The sequence below is a fragment of the Panthera onca genome, chromosome B4 (genome assembly GCF_046562875.1).
Source record: "Panthera onca isolate mPanOnc1 chromosome B4, mPanOnc1 haplotype 2, whole genome shotgun sequence".
In the NCBI taxonomy this organism is placed as follows: Eukaryota; Metazoa; Chordata; class Mammalia; order Carnivora; family Felidae; genus Panthera; species Panthera onca.
The window spans coordinates 12,933,949-12,953,690 of record NC_138345.1 but is presented as its reverse complement, the minus strand read 5'-3'; the positions used below and the strand labels follow the sequence as shown (position 1 = coordinate 12,953,690).

At 43.5% G+C, this 19,742-nt stretch overlaps 1 protein-coding gene across 3 annotated transcripts in view; it reads left to right on the top strand.

Moving 5' to 3' along the window:
* Positions 1-19,742, top strand: part of FRMD4A (FERM domain containing 4A) — a 608,405-nt gene that overhangs the window by 147,449 nt on the left and 441,214 nt on the right. The window contains exon 1 of one of the 3 annotated variants that reach the window (XM_060659579.3): positions 10,421-10,595. The exons of the other annotated variants lie outside the window; for them this stretch is intronic. Coding sequence (XP_060515562.1) covers positions 10,563-10,595 — 33 coding nt within the window. The 5' untranslated portion in view covers positions 10,421-10,562. Of the gene's footprint in view, positions 1-10,420; positions 10,596-19,742 lie in introns of those variants that run through there. 3 annotated transcript variants of the gene reach the window in all.

Below are 19,742 nucleotides of genomic sequence, written 5' to 3'. Positions count from 1 at the left end.
TGTTGGAGTAAGAGGAGTATCGGATTTTTTCTAAGGACTTGTGTAATCTAAAGAGATTCACTGAGCTCCCTGGGACTCAATACCCATCTGTGAAATGAGTGGATAAAACACTTGATATAGAATTCCATTCCAGTATCCTTTGCTTTTATATCATGGAGTTAGGCTTACCATGCCTTTGAGAAGTAGCATCATTGTATTAATTGAATATAAGCTGTTTCTTTTTTGTAAATTAGTCTTTGAGGGTAAAACTTTCATCCAGGGCCACCTTGACCAGGTGAAGGCCACAGCTCCCTTTCTGCATCCTCTGGTCAAAACTCCTGGGCTCAACCCAACAGCTGCAGCCTCAGGCTGAATAACCCTTTCCTCTCTTAGGAGGCTATGAATATCATTAAGAGGAAAGAAGATGCACGGTCTATTCCTGTGGGTCACACGTGGGTGACATTGAATAAAAGAGCAGCAGGGTTTTCAGACCATCGTGTTTCCTTACATGATCACGTGGGCCCAGCGCACACTCCTACCTACTCCACTGCTCCATTGACCATGGATTCTGTGCAGCCAGTGCTCTGACTGACCTCCTATCCTTACCATTGACCCAGGTAACTCTGCTCTGGCTTTACTTTTGCCCGTTGCTGTTTTGGAGCCACTGCTGAGGCTATCTGTGCCTCACTGCTGTTCCTATCCTGTCCCACTCCACACAGAACCTGGCCAGTCCTGCTGCTGCTGGGTCTAGCCCAGCTCAGCCCGTGACTTCCAAGACTAGGCTGGATTTCACCTCCCTGTTGTTTTGACTGGTACCAGCGTTCTCTCCTGTCAGCCACCACCACATCCCTCTAGAACTGCCTTGCTGTCATGTGGCCACTGGAGATACTCCATGTGGCTGCCAAGTCCTGGTTCTGCTGCCAGTCATACGCACGTCCAACTCTGGTTCCAGGGCCACCCTATCACTCTTCTGGCAAGCGTATTACGGATATGTGCTGCAACATCAATGCCATACCTATGTGGCTATGATTACCTTCACCTATAATGCTGTTACCCTTGTACCTTCTTACGCATGAGGTACGTTCCCTCTGCATACATGGAGCCTTTTTTTTTTTTTTTTTTGTCCTGCCACAATAGGTCCTTGAGGTTTTAGTGTTCTAGTTCTGTTTTGGTAGACTTAACCCTAAGTCCTCAGGAGGGTCAGGAAGGCTGCACATAGTGCTGGGGCTTGCCAGGGTTTTGGATTTTTGCTTTCGTTGTGGGGTTCTGATCTTTAGTACCTCTCCTTCTGCTGAGGATGATCCCTCTTTCCCCAAGAACACCCTACAGATGTTGAGGTTAAGTCACAAGCATCTCTCATGTGGATGTCTAGAACTAAATGAAAAATGAAAAGAATCCATCTCTAAGTCCTTCTTCCAGGGTCTCCCAGGAAGCAAGAGCCTTACGCAAACAGCATCTTCTAGGCTTCTTGAAACAGACATGCAGATTCGACCCCATAGTGGCTTTGGGCTACACCCTATAATACACATCATAGGAAAAGGTGGGTGGAATGTTCTTGCAGAGATAACTGCCTAAGAAAGACCTGTCCAGACACAGACTCTGGCAAAGGATGGCCAAAATGTGTAATAGGCCCAGGTTGGTTTAACAAAGAAGAAGTGAAATCAAGGTCCAGCGACCCAGATTCAAAGCATTCCTCTCTCCTGGGCATTGTTTTCTTTCATTCCAAGCTCTCTGGTTGTGTAACTATGTAAACATATTCAGACATGAAAGGGAGACACCCCACACTACTTTAGTGGTCATGTTTGTTTGTGCTCCACTATGCCCGCAGAGTTACATCCTGGCCATCCATGCATGAGGATACAGCCAGGAAAGCCAGCATTTCCTTTAAAAAAAAAATGTGGCTTTACTCACCAAACTTCTCTCCTCTCTATTCTGACACATAGCCTGTGTGCCATACATCTGAGTTTCTTTGGACAGAAGCTTCAGGAGATATTTATTTCCTTGAAGTGAAAAAAAAGTTGTGTCTTGTCCAGCCTGGGCCTGTGCTTCTATGAATATTCAGACTGCCCCTTGGGAGCTGGGCACGGTGCCTTGCACCGAGATCTTGAATCTTTGTTGAGCAAATGAATGCACTTAAATTGGAAAGAAAGTACCATTTTTTTCAGGAAGGTTTTGGAACATGTGGGAACTAGTGATTTTCCCATTTTACATTTAATGGACTAGAAAGCTGGCCTTGAGAAGCCAGGAAAGATCATCAAGATCATTCCATAAGCTAGATAGAGAAAATGAGTTCAGGTAGAAGAGTTTTGACGATCTGCTCCATTTCCTTTCCCTTGACCATGGCTGGGTGATCATTCCGTGACCACGCTTGGAAACCATAGCAAAGTTTTCAAGCAAAATCTTTTTTTCTGCAGCTGTGTTTCATACCTCATCATTTCTCTTGGTTCGTGTGATTAATTGCCATTATGTTTAAAGTCAATACTGTTCGCATTCAGAATTTGGTTTCTCAGGTGCAGGCAGAGGTTCTGAATCAGAAAAATCATGTTTTATTAGAATCGAGGCAGAAATATTCCTCACGTCTGATTGATCCAAAAGTCAATGACTTTGTGACCTCGGGCACTGGTGCCTCTTTTTCCATTTGTGAGAAAAAAACAGTTCTGCTTCTAAGGCACATACTTGGATATCAAGGTTAAGATATCGTTTGCAAAACAGAGCATGCTTCCAGGTTTTTGGATAAAAGAGGCCCATCAGTATCTACCATTAACTTCATGATTTTAACACAGAAAGAAATTGAGGTGAGCAATTATTTTCCTTTGTGCCTCAGGTCAAAACTGGCCAATGAAATTTAAGATGCAGAATTGATCTGAAAAACCCCTCAGAGCTATGAAAATAATGCACGTGGAGGCACATTTATTGTTTGAAAGGTCACATTCTCAACATAATTCCACTATTAAGTAATCCCACTACTGTCAATTAAAGAGACAAGCAAGTACGGTTCAGGTAGGCGCACTTCAACTTGCGATATCAGATAACTTAAAAGAATGAGGCTTCGTAATAGAAAAGAACTTCCCGTGGAATTTTAATAAATTAACATGCAACTTTTCATAAGAACACTGACAGTATAAAGTGAATTATGCCTATTACTTGTGCATGTTGTGTAGATTTTTTTCAAAGGAGGAAAGGTATAAATTAAGTTTTAAATTAAGAAAAATAGCGTCAGAGATCATACAACCTGGAGATTGTTATCAGCACTCTGCACACCTCAGAGTTCTTACCTCTGCCCTCACATATCATGCTACTTTCAGCCCCCAGATTTCCTTGGCATGTGTTTCTTTCTTGGCCTGAAATCCACTCTTCAATCCCATACTTCAGCACGCCCATCCCGCCATCTTAATGGCCCCAACATAGTGATCTTCTCTAGATAGCCATGAAGCCACAAGAGTAGCCCCCTCTAGGAAGCCTTAATCCAGAATGCCGGGTGAATTGTACTTCCTCCCACCTTTGGTTCCACTTAGTGGTCCAACCCTCTGTGCTAGTTCTCCCTCCCCAAATTGGGATTTTCATCTCCAATCGTTGGAATTTTTCAAGAGCCATCACCCACATTCATTACCTTTGTAACAACCTCAGGGCAGAGCCTCTGACTGGGCCTGACATCCAGTGGGTTCTTTCTATAGACTGAATGTTTGTGTCCCCCTAAATTCATATATTGAAACCTAATCCTCAGTGTGATAGTATTGGGAGGTGGGTCTTTGGAAGGTGATTAGGTCATGAGAGTGGAGTCTTCATGATGGGATTAGTGTCCTTAAAAAGGCCCCAAAGAGCTTCCTTTCCCTTTCTGCCATGTGAGGAGACCGGGAGAAGGAGGCCATCTGTGGACCTGGAAACAGGTCTTCACCAGACACTGAATCTGTTGATGCCTTGATCTTGGACTTCCCGGCCTCCAGAACTGTAAGAAATAAATGTCTGTTGTTTATAAGCCCCCCAGCCTATGGCATTTCTGTTATAGCAGACTGAATGAACTGAGACATTTCTTAACACATATGTGTGGCTTGAAAGAACCCCACAGCACCCCAGTGCCAAGCCTAGATGAGCTCAGTGGTTAATGATGTGCTTTTAGGATATAAGATGGAGAGGGTTATACAAGATGGCCACAATCACACCCCCAGCTTGCAGGATTGGCCCTTTAGAGAAAAAAGTTCTCCTTCTGTTTACACAGCTTCAGGATTCCACCAAGTCTCAGAAGCAGAAACTGCTTGGATTCCCATCTCTTTGGATCGCTGTCATTCTTATCCCATCCAAACGCACGCTTCGATAAACAATTGCAAGCCAGTTTTTGAAAGGGACTTGTCTGAGGCCTGACCTTCCTGAACATTTTGAGGGAGATCTCAAGAAAAAAATGTTCCCCGTTCATGACACCCTTTAGCGCCGTACTGCCTTATTTCCAGCAGAAACAGGAGACCTTATAAAATGCTAACTGAATGCCCTCTTTGAGGGAAGGTGGGTGGAGAGGATTAGAGGAGCATCCGAGCGATTCCGGCTCTACAGGGATGGGAAGGAAGGAAAGTGCCAGCAGCTTCCTCAGCGCTTCTGCCTGCATGCTCCTCTCAGCTTTTTCCTTATCTCTGCTCCCAGAGGTCTCCTAAGCAAACACTGGAGTAATGATCTGAGGCCAGGGCAGCTGTTGGTTGCCTCCCTCTTCACAAAAGCGCTTAAACCAGAAACCCTGAAAGCAAGCAAGCAATGGAAATACCTCTTTCCAAACCCTTTGCAGAGTAATGTCACTCTGTTCCTCATACTTCTTCATAAAACACAGGGGTAGGTAGAGACCCATTTCCAGCTCAAGCGTGCACAATAATGCAAAAAAAGAGGCAGGTTTGTCCTTCCCACCGTACAGCACTTTTTCAGAAAGACAAGAGCTGCTAAGGAAGTCTCCCAGGGCTAGAATCCAATTAACTGCTGTACTGATTGCTGATAACTTTAGGCAATCACTTGTGCTTTAGAAAATGGGACAGAGAATCTGAAAGATCATAAAGACAAGATGACTGATCAACCAAGACATAGAACCTAACACCACTCTTTCCCCTAGTCGTCCACCATTTTCGAATGAAAATAAGGGAAGAAGAAACATGGGGAATGAAATGCCGTAGGTCTTATACTTGGTGTTTTGTAACATGAAAGTGCCAGTCTGTATGTCTGGAAGCTCAGATTCTGATGTGGAGCTCTGGGAAATACTTGAATAACCGTTAAGTATTTCCATCACTCTACATGACTTGCTCTCAGAGCTGCAGTAGAGTAGGAAATCTTGACATAGGTGGAGTTCTAAGTCTTCCTGTGTCAGGTTCTGGTTCCTGTGTGACCACTTAGGAACTCTGGTCTTGGATTAGTTATGATATCCATTAGTTGCATAACAAACATACCGCCGGGTGCCACACAGTGGTAGATGTTGGGTGTTCAAAAGTTTGCAGTTTTACTGATCTATCCTGGGCTCAGCTGATGTTGGCTGAGCTTGCTCCCAAGTCTGTAGGTTGGATTTCTTTCATCCTCCTCCAGGAATCAGCAGGACATAATTCCTATGTCCTACCCAGGAACATCTTTAAGCTTCTGTTTGTACCATATTTGTTAACATCCACTCCATCAGTCAAGGGAAGTCACATAGCCATACCCAGAGAAAAGTGAGAAAAAGAGTGCATGACCAAGTCTGAATGGCAAGTGGACAGATGACAAAATGCATGAATAACTGAGGCTACATGATGCAACCTACCACAACACTAATTCTCTCAATCTCAGTTCTTGCATCTGTTAGATGGGAATAATAATATTATTATAATAACATATCATAACATACCTTTGAAAATGAAATGAGATGGTGCTTTAAAGGTCAAGGCTGGAACAAAGCTGGTGCTCAGCAAACATTATTTTCTTCCTATTCATCTCCCTACTCTTGCAAAATGGAAATTAATACCTGCCACACACACCTAACAGAATTATTGTGAAGTTTTAAAAAGATAACACATGTGAGCGCCCTTTCAAAAATGCCAGTCACTGTAAAATCTCTGTTTTACAATAATGTATAGAATGCTTATCCTTACACAGGTAAAACATAAATTCAAGCGCTTAGAAATTAAATCACAACTTTCATTGAACACTTTAGTTTAGCGTGTAGTAAGCGAAAATTTTCTCCGTGATCTGTTTTGGTAGTTACAGTATGAAGCAAAACCAATACATGTGGCTCAAGGTGAGGGGCAGAGGCCAGGGGGGGTTGAAAGCAGGAGGAGATTTATAGCCTCAGCTAAATAACTCCCTTAGTGCTGCCCAAGATACCTGGAACCAATCCAGGAATAAGGTCTTTTCTATCCTTTATCACCCCAAAGCTTAAGTCTTAATGAAGATGTTTCCCAGTAGGAACTCAAGAGTGATGAGTCACAGAGGAAAAGACCTAAGTGGTTGTCAGGTCACAATCCTCTTACCTTAATGAATCGAAAACCATTTATGAAGCAAGGCAACCCAATCCTCAGATAATGAACCTTAATTGTGCAACTGGCTGTGGTCCCCAGAGACTACAAGGGGCCTAAAGAAATTAACCTTGAAGATGGTGAAGATGTGAGGAAGAAAGGGTCAATGTTTTCATGCAGGAGAGATGGGAAATCTGAGCCTCTGACCACGTCCTATCTAATGGCCTTTGTGACATTTCCAAGTGCTCCTGGTCTAGAGAGGTTTATTATAAAGGTCATCCATTCATCCATCCATTTCTCCTCTCCTTTTTTTGAACATCCAAATGGGGAAGAAGAATGGCTCAAATGCAAGGAGATTTGCTAAAAGAGGTTGCTTGGAACAGCGACACTCCCTCTGTAAGTCAGAAGCCCTCACCACCCAATGGGAATTTGCTGAGTTGGATTGCAGCTAAGACTCCCTTTCCCTGTGGTACACACTTAATTGATATTTCACCGGTTTCTATATATTTGATATTCATTGACTTTTTCTTCCAAGGCTGAGTTAATCCCAGATTGTAAATTCTGCCCTTTTTGAAGCTGAAGGAACTCTCTTAAAACGTGAAGTTGCAAGCAGAGAGCACCCCTACATAAGGGAACCTGGGATGTAGAGCGGTGAATGGGGTTTCCTGTTTCTGACTGTTTTGGCAACAGTGATCATTCTCCATGGTGTTAGGACACCTAATGATCCGATGATTATTTTCATTGACACGGTACATCTGTTGCCTAAATTAGAGTATTTCATAAGCCCTCCTGCAACTACCACCTCTCCTCCTGCCCCCTCCCATCGCTAAATAAGTCTAACTACTTTAGGTGTAAGACATGGAGTGCTCAGTAGGTAAAGGACTTGGAGATGCTAGTAACAAATTGACTGGCACGTTCCACTTTACAAATAGCTTTAATAAATACAAGACTTGTGCTTGATAAGTGTCTTCCATGGTACCTGGCTTGAGACGGGTGGCCAATGAATATTGGTTCTGTGCACAAGTCAATGAATGAGATACAGAAAGTTAACACGATGGCCTAAAATAATACACTTTCAAATGCTTAATTTGAAGCCCCTGACTAATAAAGAATAGATGATTAAATATGCATTTAAGTCTTTGTATGTTGGTGGAGATGAGAAGGAAATAGCATTCTCACTATGTGTGGCCTCATGGAGCTAAATACAGGTCCATTGTGTGCAAATTAACCAAAGCTTCTGCAAAATAGCCAGAAGAATGGTACCTCCTTCATAGGAGGAGCTAATCCATGAAAATCTCTGAGTGCAGTGCCTGGGACAAGGCACCTGTTGCCACCTTCATCTTGATCATCACCATCAGCATCATTTCAAGATCCTAATATGATCCTGAATCCTGTTGATTCCCAGGGGGTTGCTTTAGTCAGGGACCTTGCAGACCACTATAAAAACACGATGAACAAACCCAGACTCCAGGGGCTGGGGGACTGGAATGTAAACAACCAGAAAAGCTAAACCTTCCTTATATGGTGTGATGCTATAGGATATTCGCAATTCCTTGCTAAAGGCCCTTCCCCTAGCTTTGGAAAGTAGTTTTGGTTCCGGAAGCTATGTTTAGAGTTTGTCAGAAAACAACCAGTCTTACACATGTAATTAGTCTGATTTTTTTTTTAACCTTGACACCATCCCAGTCTGTTCTACCCCTATAACTAAAGTTTAGGGTCAGACTGACAAGCAGCAGGGGGTGATCCGTTGTGCCACAGACAAAAAAGGTCAAGGAGAAAACTCTAGAGGAGTGATTCTGATTGATAATTCTGGTGAGAGGGTCTCTGGGACTAGGAAGGGACAAAGACCAGAATAGAATGGCTCAGGAAAGAGTTGCCAAAAGTAAAAAGCAAGTAACAGATATATCTTGTTCAAATCAGGACCAATCAAACAGGATGAAACCTGAACGTGGTACGTGGGATGAGTGATGTCTCTACAACGGCCAGGGTAAAAAGCCTGTCCGAATATCTGGGGCTAGTAAGTCAGGCAGAGGAGGAATGATACCTTGAACATACAAAGAGTGATTTCCTCCCCCAACTCCAAAATAAAGCCTTTGAGAAGATGGAGGGAGGGCTGAGGAAGAGGAAAGGAAATAAAATTAAAGATGGCAGTGAAGGAATGTAATTCTTGTGAATAAATTAGTTTTTAGTCGCCTCAAAGAAAGTTGATAATGGGTACCCAGTTAGGAAGAGGGCCAAAAGAAAGCAAAGCTCTAGGGGAAGGGACAGTCTCCTAGTAGGGTTTGCAATCCTCTAGAGAAACACAATATCATGGGTAGAGGTCGAAGTAAAAAATGAGATGACAGATGAAAGGGCTTGGTGAGTTGGTTGAGTTTTGTAGCAAACAGAATATAAGGGCATGGGGGTAAGAGCTTTCTCTACCTTACTCTCCACTCTATAACCTGAAACTAAAACCTCCTGGCACACAGTAGGTGCATTATATCTCCTTATTGAATGATTGAATGAATAAAACAAAAGACTAAGGGACCCCACACACTAGGATACTGTGTAAGAAAACATCATGGTTAAGCCAATAGCAAGAGATAACGAGGTCCAGAGGCCCCCAGAAATGGCAAAGATATTTTATATAAAGACAGAGTATCACTTTCAGTAGGTTGGAGCCATTGAGGATTTGTCAGGACGTTAAGACTCTGGTCAGAGGAGGTAAGCGCCTGGTTAAGTGTGAATGAGGCTGTAGACATGCACCTAAGATAATAGGGGGAAAACGTTAAGAATAGAGAACTGGGGACTAGCCAAGGAAATGAATCAGTGCAATGTAGTTGGTGTAGAAGCTGAAGTTCCTTAGATACAGATGAATGAACTGGAAAAAAAACTTGAGGTAATCGAGGATTAAGAACTGGAGTAATGGACCATCCTAGGACACCATCTGGAGAACCAGCATAGATGGCCCGATCTTCAAGACGTCTTGGGAGTCGTGGCAGATAGAGAGAGGGACAAGTGCCATCCAAGGAACAAAGGACACAGGATGTCAGCCTTAAATATCATCGGTGAGTTCACGTATGGTCTGTGTGTGTCACATTATATAATGTGAAATCCCTTATAATGGTATAGATGTTCTTAGCTACAATTAAGGAGTCACCTGCTGAAGTAGAGATGTTGAATTATTTTCATATAGAAAACTCCTTAAACATAAGAAAGTTCAAAAAAAAATCTGTTTTCAACTTCATTATGCCCTGACCCAAGTCTTTGCAGTATTTTCTCACTGGCTACTTTTTACAAGTGACTGGCAATGCCGAATGAGAGAGTCAATCCTGGTTTATCTGGAGTCCTGGAGAGCTACACGTGCTTATTATTTTATGTTCCGCTGTTAGGCACTGAGTCTATAAATCAGTGTTGAAACTTTTCCTAAGAAGAGGCTTTGCTTATATGCTCTTAAACATCTGGTCAGACAGGAAAAAAAAATCCAGTTAACTATCCAGATGCTGTGTCAACAACTGGGCTAAACAAATGAGCATTTAGAAATATCCGAGAGGTGAGATTTCTTTTTCAGCTTTCAGAAAAACAGCTGAGTAATGGTGACACCTGGATCCACTGCTCTCAGGGTCCTGTTCCTTAAAAGAGAAATGAATGGAGAACCAAAGCAGTGCCTTCAGCTGTCCGCTCTAGAGAGAGCGACTGCACAGCTGAGCTCGGGAGCCCAGGATGCCCGGGGAAAACTCAGCCCCCCTCGCCTCCTTTCCTGGGTGAGCCGCCCCTGTGGTTTGGTTCAGATCACTTTTCTTGGCTCAAATGCGGTACCTAAGACAGGGATCATTTGTCAAGTGAGCACGGTACACAGAGAGCTCTAGGCAGATTATGGAAAGAGAGGGAGGAAAGGGAGGGAGGAGAGAGCTCGGGAGAGAGAGAAGCAAGAGAGGGAAGAGGGCGAGGAAGCGAGCGGGCTGCTCTAGGAACAGCGCTTTCCAGGCACTGGAGATTCAAGTTAGACAGGGTGACGGTGCAGAGGCACCGCCCGGGAGAGGGGAGAGACCAGGACTCCCCGCATGGCTCTTTTCGTGTGGGATGCTTAAGGACAGCACACACACAGAGTAACTTGGAGAGGACAGCAACTGGCATGAGAATTCCGCCAAAATGGAAGGGCTCCTGTCTCCGATGAGGACCAAGGTAAGGAGAGTGAATCTCGATTTCTTTTGATTCTGCTTGGATGTTGGAAAAAAAAAAAAAGGCAGCTGAGGTGCCCGGAGCCTCTGTGAATGGGAGGCTCACTGAGCTTTTGTCTTCTTTCACAACTAGGCTGGATCTCTGAAAGAATAGGCTAGCCTCAAAGGCAGTGGGAAGGGGAAAGCAGGGGGGAGAGAACCATCTGTCAGTGCGGACAATGGGAATCCTGGTAAATGAGTTCCCCTCTCGCTTGATTAGACAGCCATATTTTAGCAGGATTTCCAATCACTCTTCTTGGAGGCTGTGCAGCCCCGGGAGCTGTTCGTTGCAGGAAGTACCAATTTCTCTGGCGGCATTGCTGTGTGTAGCAGGAGGAGTAACACGTTTAAAGCAGAGCGTGCCCAGCTCTTACTGGAAATACCCTCTTTCCTCCTCCTCTTCTTCAGAGCAAGAGGGTCAGGGAATCCTCTGTGGAAAGTAGGTTAATGCATTCTGGAAGCCAGTGTGTTCTCGGAGAGCTCCCAGACCTGCAGAAAAGAGCCCAGAGCACCGGACTCGCCTGACATCTTGGTCAGAACTTGGTACTGTAACATTTAAGGGTGCACCCAGGGAGCTGCTTACAATCTCCTGGAGGCTCTGGGAACTTGTTCTCCTTGGCTGGAGTTTGCTTTTTCAGTCGAGATGCCTTGGAGCTGGGGCTTTCCATTAAAAGCTCAGATGATGGGGAGTCTGTGTGGTATTTGCTGCATCCACAGAGAACTCTACATGGGTGGGCCAAAAGTTCTAAACGCTAAAAATAGTACTTTCTTTATTCAGAAATTTCCAAAAATATCAGGGGGAAATTGGCTATATAACCACACAGAATAGTTACAGCCAATAGAGTAAGGCTTTGATTTACCTCATCTCTTTGATGCTCCGTTCAGTGGTTCCAACACAAATAGACTCTTTTGTTGAGCAGGTTTTTTTCCTGCTAGTTAATGAGCACGACCACGATGTCATAAGGGAATGTTAAAACTAGGGTCTCAAGCATGAAAGCATCCCATCCTTTGGGAGAATTCGTGATCTCCCAGTTGTCTGATAGTCACTCATTAGAAGGATCACCCCAAGAGAGTTTGTTACCAGAGGTTCTAATTCCAGCCCTCCGGCTGGCTGGCTGGCTGTCTGATCTCTGGTGAGATCCCCTCAGTGACCTGTTTGCACTCCCTGAGCATGTAGCCGAGTCGTGATGGGTGCAGGCAGCATGTCTCAATCCAAGGGGCCGTGGAAACGGCGGGTACCAGTTCATTTATCTTCTGCCGCTGCAAAGAGAATGGCAAATGGCGCCCTTTATTGACAGGGTAGGGTATGGATGCCTTAGGGGATGGCGTGATAATCTGTTTATTCGGCTAGCTTTTGAAATTGCTGCCTCAGACCTTCTGTCCTGGTATCGTGCAGTTTCATGCTCCCATCAGATCAGTGGATCTGAGCTCATAACCTTAGGTGAGTACAACTCTGCTAGACTTGGAAGGCAGTTCCCTATGCAAATGAATCAGGACCCAGACACTGTATAAATCACACTGTGGGCCCATGAAAATGGCATGCTGTGATAGCGGAAAAATAGATATCAGGGGTCAGACTGCTCGTATATTATATTTATCATTTAATTCACATCGCAGCTTGTTCCTTAACCGTCACGTCACCCAATGAACAATGAAACTATGGGGGTTTGGGTCCCACCAAACTTCAAACATAAAATCTCTCCATAGCAAACTGAGTCTCATTCAAACCCTTTAATTTTTAGACTTCAAGCTGTGTGTGTGTGTGTGTGTGTGTGTGTGTGTTAAATTGTTTCTGTGGATTCTTCTTTAATCTCCTTATTTCTGACGCTGGAAATTTATATTTCCATATTGAAGATTCAAGTTACACTTGAATTTGGTCACCTACAGAATCATCATACTTAGGAAACAAGACCTGACTGTGAAATAAGATCCCTCGGTGAGACTCGGCTTTAGTTTCTAAATTGTTATGTCCTGTGTTGTTGAAGTTACCCAACGTTTCTCAAAAATTTACCCAAAGGGGCGCCTGGGTGGCTCAGTCGGTTGGGCATCCGACTTCGGCTCAGGTCATGATCTCGCGGTCCGTGAGTTCGAGCCCCGCGTCAGGCTCTGTGCTGACAGCTCAGAGCCTGGAGCCTGTTTCAGATTCTGTGTCTCCCTCTCTCTCTGCCCCTCCGCCGTTCATGCTCTGTCTCTCCCTGTCTCAAAAATAAATAAACGTTAAAAAAAAATTAAAAAAAAAAAAATTTACCCAAAGACTTATATCAGTGGCAATGTGTTGTCATTTTTAAACCTTATCCCACATTATGCCTCATTAAGCCTATTCTGGAATATTCTCCCCCTTTCGTAAGGCTTCAGCTTGAAGTTTCTGATTTCAGGGTATCATGATGGGCTGGACAAAGAAAGCCTCCCAGAGCTAAATTTTGCCGTGTTGTGGGGACTTAATAACTTACTGACAGTTTAAAGCAAGTGTTGAGGTAAATTGGACATCATGCAGTAATTTCATTATGCCATGTAATAGACTTAACCAGTCTAAATCATGGGTGCTTAATGCATTTTTATCTGGGGATTTGCATAATTGGTACATAAATATGCATGAGATTAACTGGAAGTGGCAAAACGGGGTGGAAAAATGTTCACAAGTGTGAAAATTAAGGCAGTTGCAGAGGGGGCACCTGGGCACACGCCGTCTCCTGGGTGGTGGCCACACTTGACGTACCTAGAGACAGACAGGACGGCAGCTGGCCTCCGCATGGCCCAGGCCGTGTGTTGTCAGTGATACACGGGCTGAGCGTAGCTTTTGGCTCTCGGCTGGATTCGCTTGGGTACACTACTTATTCTTTCTTTTATATATAATGCAATGTAGAGAGTCTCTAGGCTGATGGATATACTTCTGACTGGCCTCCTGACAGGCCGTGACACAGGCCTCAGGATTCTAACCATAACAAATGATGTTTGCAGAGGCAGGGGGAAAGAAAAAGAAAAAAAAAAGAGAGAGAGAGAGAGTCGCTGATTGAGTCATTTCTCCTAGGAGGGTAAAGGAAAGAATTTGATAATTAATCATTCTTTGGGCACGTTTTAAAACGTGTCCTTTTCTGATTCGAGTTTTAATCCTCCAACCTTCATGATTCTCTTTAGTCCTCCGTGCATTGCCTCCAAGTGCACGAGGCCGCCAAAACCATTGCCCTCATTTTCGGCCCCTCGCGAATCCTGCTTGCCAGTGCCTGCTGGGGCATCGGCAGTGAGCGCCCAGCTTGGGCCACGTGCGGTCAAGACGAGTCTGTACTTTGCAGGGAGTAGGTTCTGGGTCAGCCGCAGCATCAGGTGCGAATTTATCCTTCTCCACCACACGGCAAGAAGGTGGGGGCGGGGGGAGCCGAGGACGTCTCGGTTGGACGTCCATCTTTTATCTTTCCGTTTTCTTGAGATATGATTGACATGCAGCACTGTACCAGGTTAAGGTATACAACGCCACATGAGTTTATTTAACATCCATCTCCTCCTGTAGTTACCAAAAAAAAAAAAAAAAAAAAAAAAAAAGTCTCTTTCCTTGTGGTGAGAACTTTTAGGATTTACGCTCTTAGCAGCTTTCAAATATGCCACATGGGAGAGTTAGCTGCGGTCACCACGCATACCTTCCGTCGTAGGACCACCTGATGTTACAGCCGGAAGTTTGCACCTTTTGACCACCTGTCTCCAGTTCCCTCACCCTCGCCCCCATCCTCGCCTCTGGCAACCACAAACGTGATCCCTTTCATTAGGAGTGTGGTTTTTTGGTTCGTTTTTAACTTTTTAGACTCTGCGTGTAAATGAGATCATGCAGGATTTGTCTTTCTCTTTCTGACTTCTTTTCACTTAGCATAATGCCCTCCAAGTCCATCCATGTTGTTGTAAATGCTAGGATCTTCTTGGTTTTTAATCAAATGCTTCCACAGGAAATGGGGAGTGGACCTGAAGTAACCTCTCTAGCAAGGCTGCAGTGTTAAATTTACCAAGTTTAACTTGACAACTCAGTAACCATTGTGTGTGCTGACTAGGCTTTTTAGTATACTGTGATACTATTGTCTTTAATATATGCTGTCCATTTACGATTAGCTAACTCTCCAGAGAAGATGCTTTTCTTTAAATTGTTAAAAAAAAATTTTTTGCTGTTTATTTTTATTTTTGAGAGAGAGAGAGAGAGAGAGAGAGAGAGAGAGCGCGCATGAATAGGGGAGGGGCAGAGAGAATCCAAAGCAGGCTCCAGGCTCTGAGCTGTCAGCACGGAGCCAGATGCGGGGCTTGAACTCACGAACCGCGAGATTATGACCTGATCTCGGCAAAGTTGAATGTCCAACTGACTGAGCCACCCAGGCGCCCCCGGATAAGATGCTTTTTATCTGTCCAAGCTTCCCTTATTTCTGCTGCAAAGACATTGTGTCATTAATTGCATGGCAGTGACCTTTTCTGAAGGAATGACTTCAGATTTGTGGCATAAAGTAGTTTTCCTAAAGGAAGTCTTTCTAAAAGGATCATCCCTTAAAAAAAAATTTTTTTAATGTTTATTTTTGAAAGAGAGAGAGACAGAGACTGTGCATGAGAGGAGGAGGGGCAGAGAGCGAGGGAGACACAGACTCTGAAGCAGCTTCTAGGCTCTGAGCCGTGAGCACAGAGCCCGATGTGGGGCTCGAACCCATGAAACGTGAAACCATGACTGGAGCCAAAGTCGGATGCTTAACCAACTGAGCCATCCAGGCACCCCAGGATCATCCTTTGTTCATGAAAGGGACATTTTCAGGGAAATGAAAGCCGAGAGAATAAAGGATGAGCATTTGGCATGAACATCAGAATAGTGTCCTGTGGGTCCAGCTCTCATGTACTCACAGTAAGTGCCACACGTAGCTACAATCAGTTCGAGATTTATCCTTCTTCACCCTACTGCAATTTTGGAAGTACATTCGATATAGATGTAAGAAGTAAAAATTCTAAAATTACAGGCAATATAGATAGCAAAAGAAAGAATCAAAAGAGTATAATCATTGGTTCTCTGGTTCCTTAAGCCAATTATCAGACAGTACCTGAAACCCTTAAAGTCGCTTAGAATTATGCTAAATCTGCTTGAAATTTTGCCAGGACTCCATGGAGAGTACTGTCTGAAATGATCCACTGGGTTCTATCTACTTGATACTTGGATTCTGATAAAATATTGGGCTCTCCCTTTCACAGAGCTCTGTGAACTAGAAATCATTAAGGCCTCCAGAATGGTAGCACCTGAGCAGGGAAGACTAAGGAGGGCTTGACAATTACTTTCAAACACATTAAATATCCACAAGATTATTCACGGGCTAATGACAGGCTATCCTTTATCTTAATGGAGGCTTAAATAAGAGGAAACCTTCAGGAGCTGGTGCATGACAGGTTTAGATTAAATTCAATGCACCGTTTCTTGACATCAAAATGTTTTCCTGAGGAAGGTTGATATGGTTTCTAATCTGGAGACCTCTGAGACGGCTAAGGATGATCCAACTTCAGAAGCCAGAAGGCTTTAAGACATCCCATGTTTTTATGGCGCCATGAATTTTTACCATAAAGCCAATAACCAGAAATAGGTTTATGAGACACGCATCAGATTACTTTACAAAGAGCTACTGTAATGCATTTATTGAACCACTGACCTCAGTTGCATACAAACAGGAAACAACTTGATTCATTTTCAAACAACCCCTTGCAAGGCATCTGTGAACCGTGCCAAGGAAGGTAGGGACTATAGGACCATTTGTTTGGTGAGTCTGGAAAAGGAGATGTGCGAGGCACCATAGCCTTGTTTGAATCAGACTACAGACTGCCCAGGTTCAAACCCTAGCTCTGTCACTTCCTAGGGTATAACTTTTCTGGGCCTCAGTTTCTTCACGTGTAAAATGGCATACAATAATAGGATTTCTATTAAGTGTTGTTGCAAGAAGTAAGTGTGTTAATGCCTGTGAGGTCTTGGCACACCACAATAAAAGTTAGCTATTACTAGTATGAATGTATGAGCAAATACATAAATGGATATATGCAGAAATATAAGTTGAATGACAAATGTTTGGAATGAATTGTCATAGTCATGAGTCCAAGTAGGGAAGGCAGGCCATCTGTCTTCAAGATGATGCTGTTAGCTGAGACACAGAGAGAGAGCTCCTCCTCCTGCAAGACCCCTGTGAAGTTGGGTCCTCACCTATCCAGGTGCAGACTCAGCTCAGAATAAAACAGATGCCTCTGTAGCATGAATCAGCTCTCATTATAATAAAGCCTTTCATGACAAATAATTATGGTAGGTAGAAGGTTTAGAAGAAAGGATTATAGACTCAGCCTAAGCCAAAGATTTCCTCTCCAGGACCTTAAGAAAATTACTTTTCTCTTTTGGTCCTTGGTTTGGCCATCTCTTAACTGACATCTTAGTAAAAGAACAATCTTCCTTTGGTGCTTTGGGTCTTGCAAAGTTGAATATACATCATCTCATGTGATCTTCACTATCATAGTTATAATCTACCTGGGAGAAGAGGACCTGGAAAAGGCACAGGCACCAGGGTGCCTCTTCTTGGCTTCTCCAGATGGAACAGCTCATACATTGTCCAACAATGAAAGTTTGGGCCTCTAAGACTAGGCCTGGGTAAGTTCAGGATGCAAGGCTTGTTCCACACCCCAGCAGATAGATAAAAGAACCGGGAACAGACCACAAGTGCCAGCCTGGCCACTGTTGGGCTTTCAAAGCCATGGTTGGTTCAAAGCCCTTTCTGTCATGTGTCAAGAAAAAATTCTGTTGACCTAGAAGATTTTATGAAGTCATGTTGAAAGCCGTCTGGATGGCCCTGTGGAATGAGAAGATACATGGGCCACTGGCTTCATCAAAGGGACCCCAGGTGGCCACTCCCAGGGGCTGGGAGGCCAAGCTGTACTTACAGGGGGAGATACTCAGTTAGTAAAAAGAAGATGGATGAGAGTCCCTAAGCCACCGACCTCATGTTGTATAATTAAAAACGGATAGGAGTGTGGTGAGTGAAGCATAACATGACTGAGGGAGGGGAGGGAAGGACGTGAGGATTTTCGAGGATTTCCGATGGCTAAAAAAATTGAGGAGTTGATTAATTCGTGGTAATTCCCTTCATGCTCTGGTCAGATCTGTTTGCTACATCCCAAGCAGGGGAGGAAGAGAACTCTGAGCAGCCAAGCTGTTGGGAAGGGAAAAGTCATCACAGCAGTTCTTCTATCTCATTTACTTTTTCATCCAGTGGGGATTTATTAACTGCTCATATCGAGTGTCAGGCAATAAATGCTTCCTTCTGTCACCGTTGTACAAACACAAGGAAAAGTGTTGAAGGGTCCACAAATAAGACAAAGCAACCCAATCACTTTCTCTTGAAAACAAGGTGGGAGTGCACACTCTAGAAGCTACAAGCAGGAGAAAATGATTTTTCCAAAGGCCACATTCCTTTTCACTAAATGTGATGCTTTTAATACAAGAAGATGATAGCAATTGGGTAAATTAACTCCGCATTGATATTCAGATGGAATTACCTTAATGGTAATAACTGAGTGTCTTCAAAGGGATAAAAATGCCTGAAGGAGGACCCTATTTAGTCTTGGAAGGTCTACTTTATCTTAAACAAAGAGCATGAACTCGGACATATTTCCTAAATGGGAAACCAAAGTGTAGTCATTTCTCCTCAGATTTCAAAATAAAACACTGTACTTAACACTAGGGAAGCCAGTTTAGGAAACTATAGGAAACTATGAAATTATATAAAGACCAAAGTCCTTATTCCGACAATTAACTTTGAGAACTAAAATAACCCCAAGGACTTTCTACGATTCTGTAGTCTCTACAAATTTTTGGTGAAAGATTCGTATTTAGTGCACATGCATGTGCACACTCACACATGGAGTGTGTGTGTGTGTGTGTGTGTGTGTGTGTGTGTGTGTGTGCATGTTTGTGTAGCTGTCATTCACTTCCAAAATCGATGCTTCTGAAGTTGATTCCAATACCAGTGTATGTGATAGGAACAGCACAGGATTTAGATATTACCCTACAACCTATAAAGCAAGTCTTTATAGGTTGAGTAAAGCATGAATACTTCTCAGACAGAGCTCTTGGGCAGGTTTCTCATTGGTAGATTGGAAAGAGATGAACATTTACTCTGAATTGCTTTGTTTTCAATTTGGGGAATAAGTAAAACAATGAAGCCTGGTATGTGCCTACGACATGCCTAGAATATGCTAAGGAGTGAAGGTTATTTAGGTTCTAGAACTCAGTGTTGGCCAGTCGAAATAGAATTCAAATCACAATGGGAGCCACATGTATAATTTTAATTTTTCTAGTAGCCACATTGAAAAAGTTAAAAGACACTGGCATATGTAATTTTAATAATATATTTTATGTAGCCAAATGTATCCATTATTATCATCTCCTCACGTAATCAATATAAAAAATATGAATGAGATATTCTATGTTCTTTTTTTTTTTCAAACTGTCTTCAAAGTCTGGTGTGCATGTTGCCCTTACAGCATGTCTCAATTCAGACTGGCCACATTTCAAGTGCTCAGTAGAAACACATGGTTAAAAAATTAAAAAAATAAAAAATAAAAAAATAAAGGGGTGCCTGGGTGGCTCAGTCGGTTAGGCATCTGGCTTCAGCTCAGGTCATGATCTCACGGTCCGTGAGTTCAAGCCCCGCATCGGGCTCTGTGCTGACAGCTCAGAGCCTGGAGCCTGTTTCAGATTCTGTGTCTCCCTCTCTCTCTGCCCCTCCCCTGTTCATGCTCTGTCTCTCTCTGTCTCAAAAATAAATAAAGGTTAAAAAAAATTAAAAAAAAAAAAAAAAGAAACACATGGTTAGTTGGCTGCCATGTTAGATAGGCCAGCTCTACCTGACTTATTGGTACAACCAAAGAAGCCATAAAGCTGGGATTTGTCTAATACTGGTAAATTGCTATCACTCTCCTAACAGCTTATTTTGACCATGTAGTCTCTCCCCAGTGCTATTTTGTAGTTGGATTTTGGCACAGCCCGGGACCTCTGGTACAAGCACATTTGGTCAGATGAATACCCCGAGCGCTTTGACCTCTGCAGTGAAAGCTGATGATCACACACAAAGAA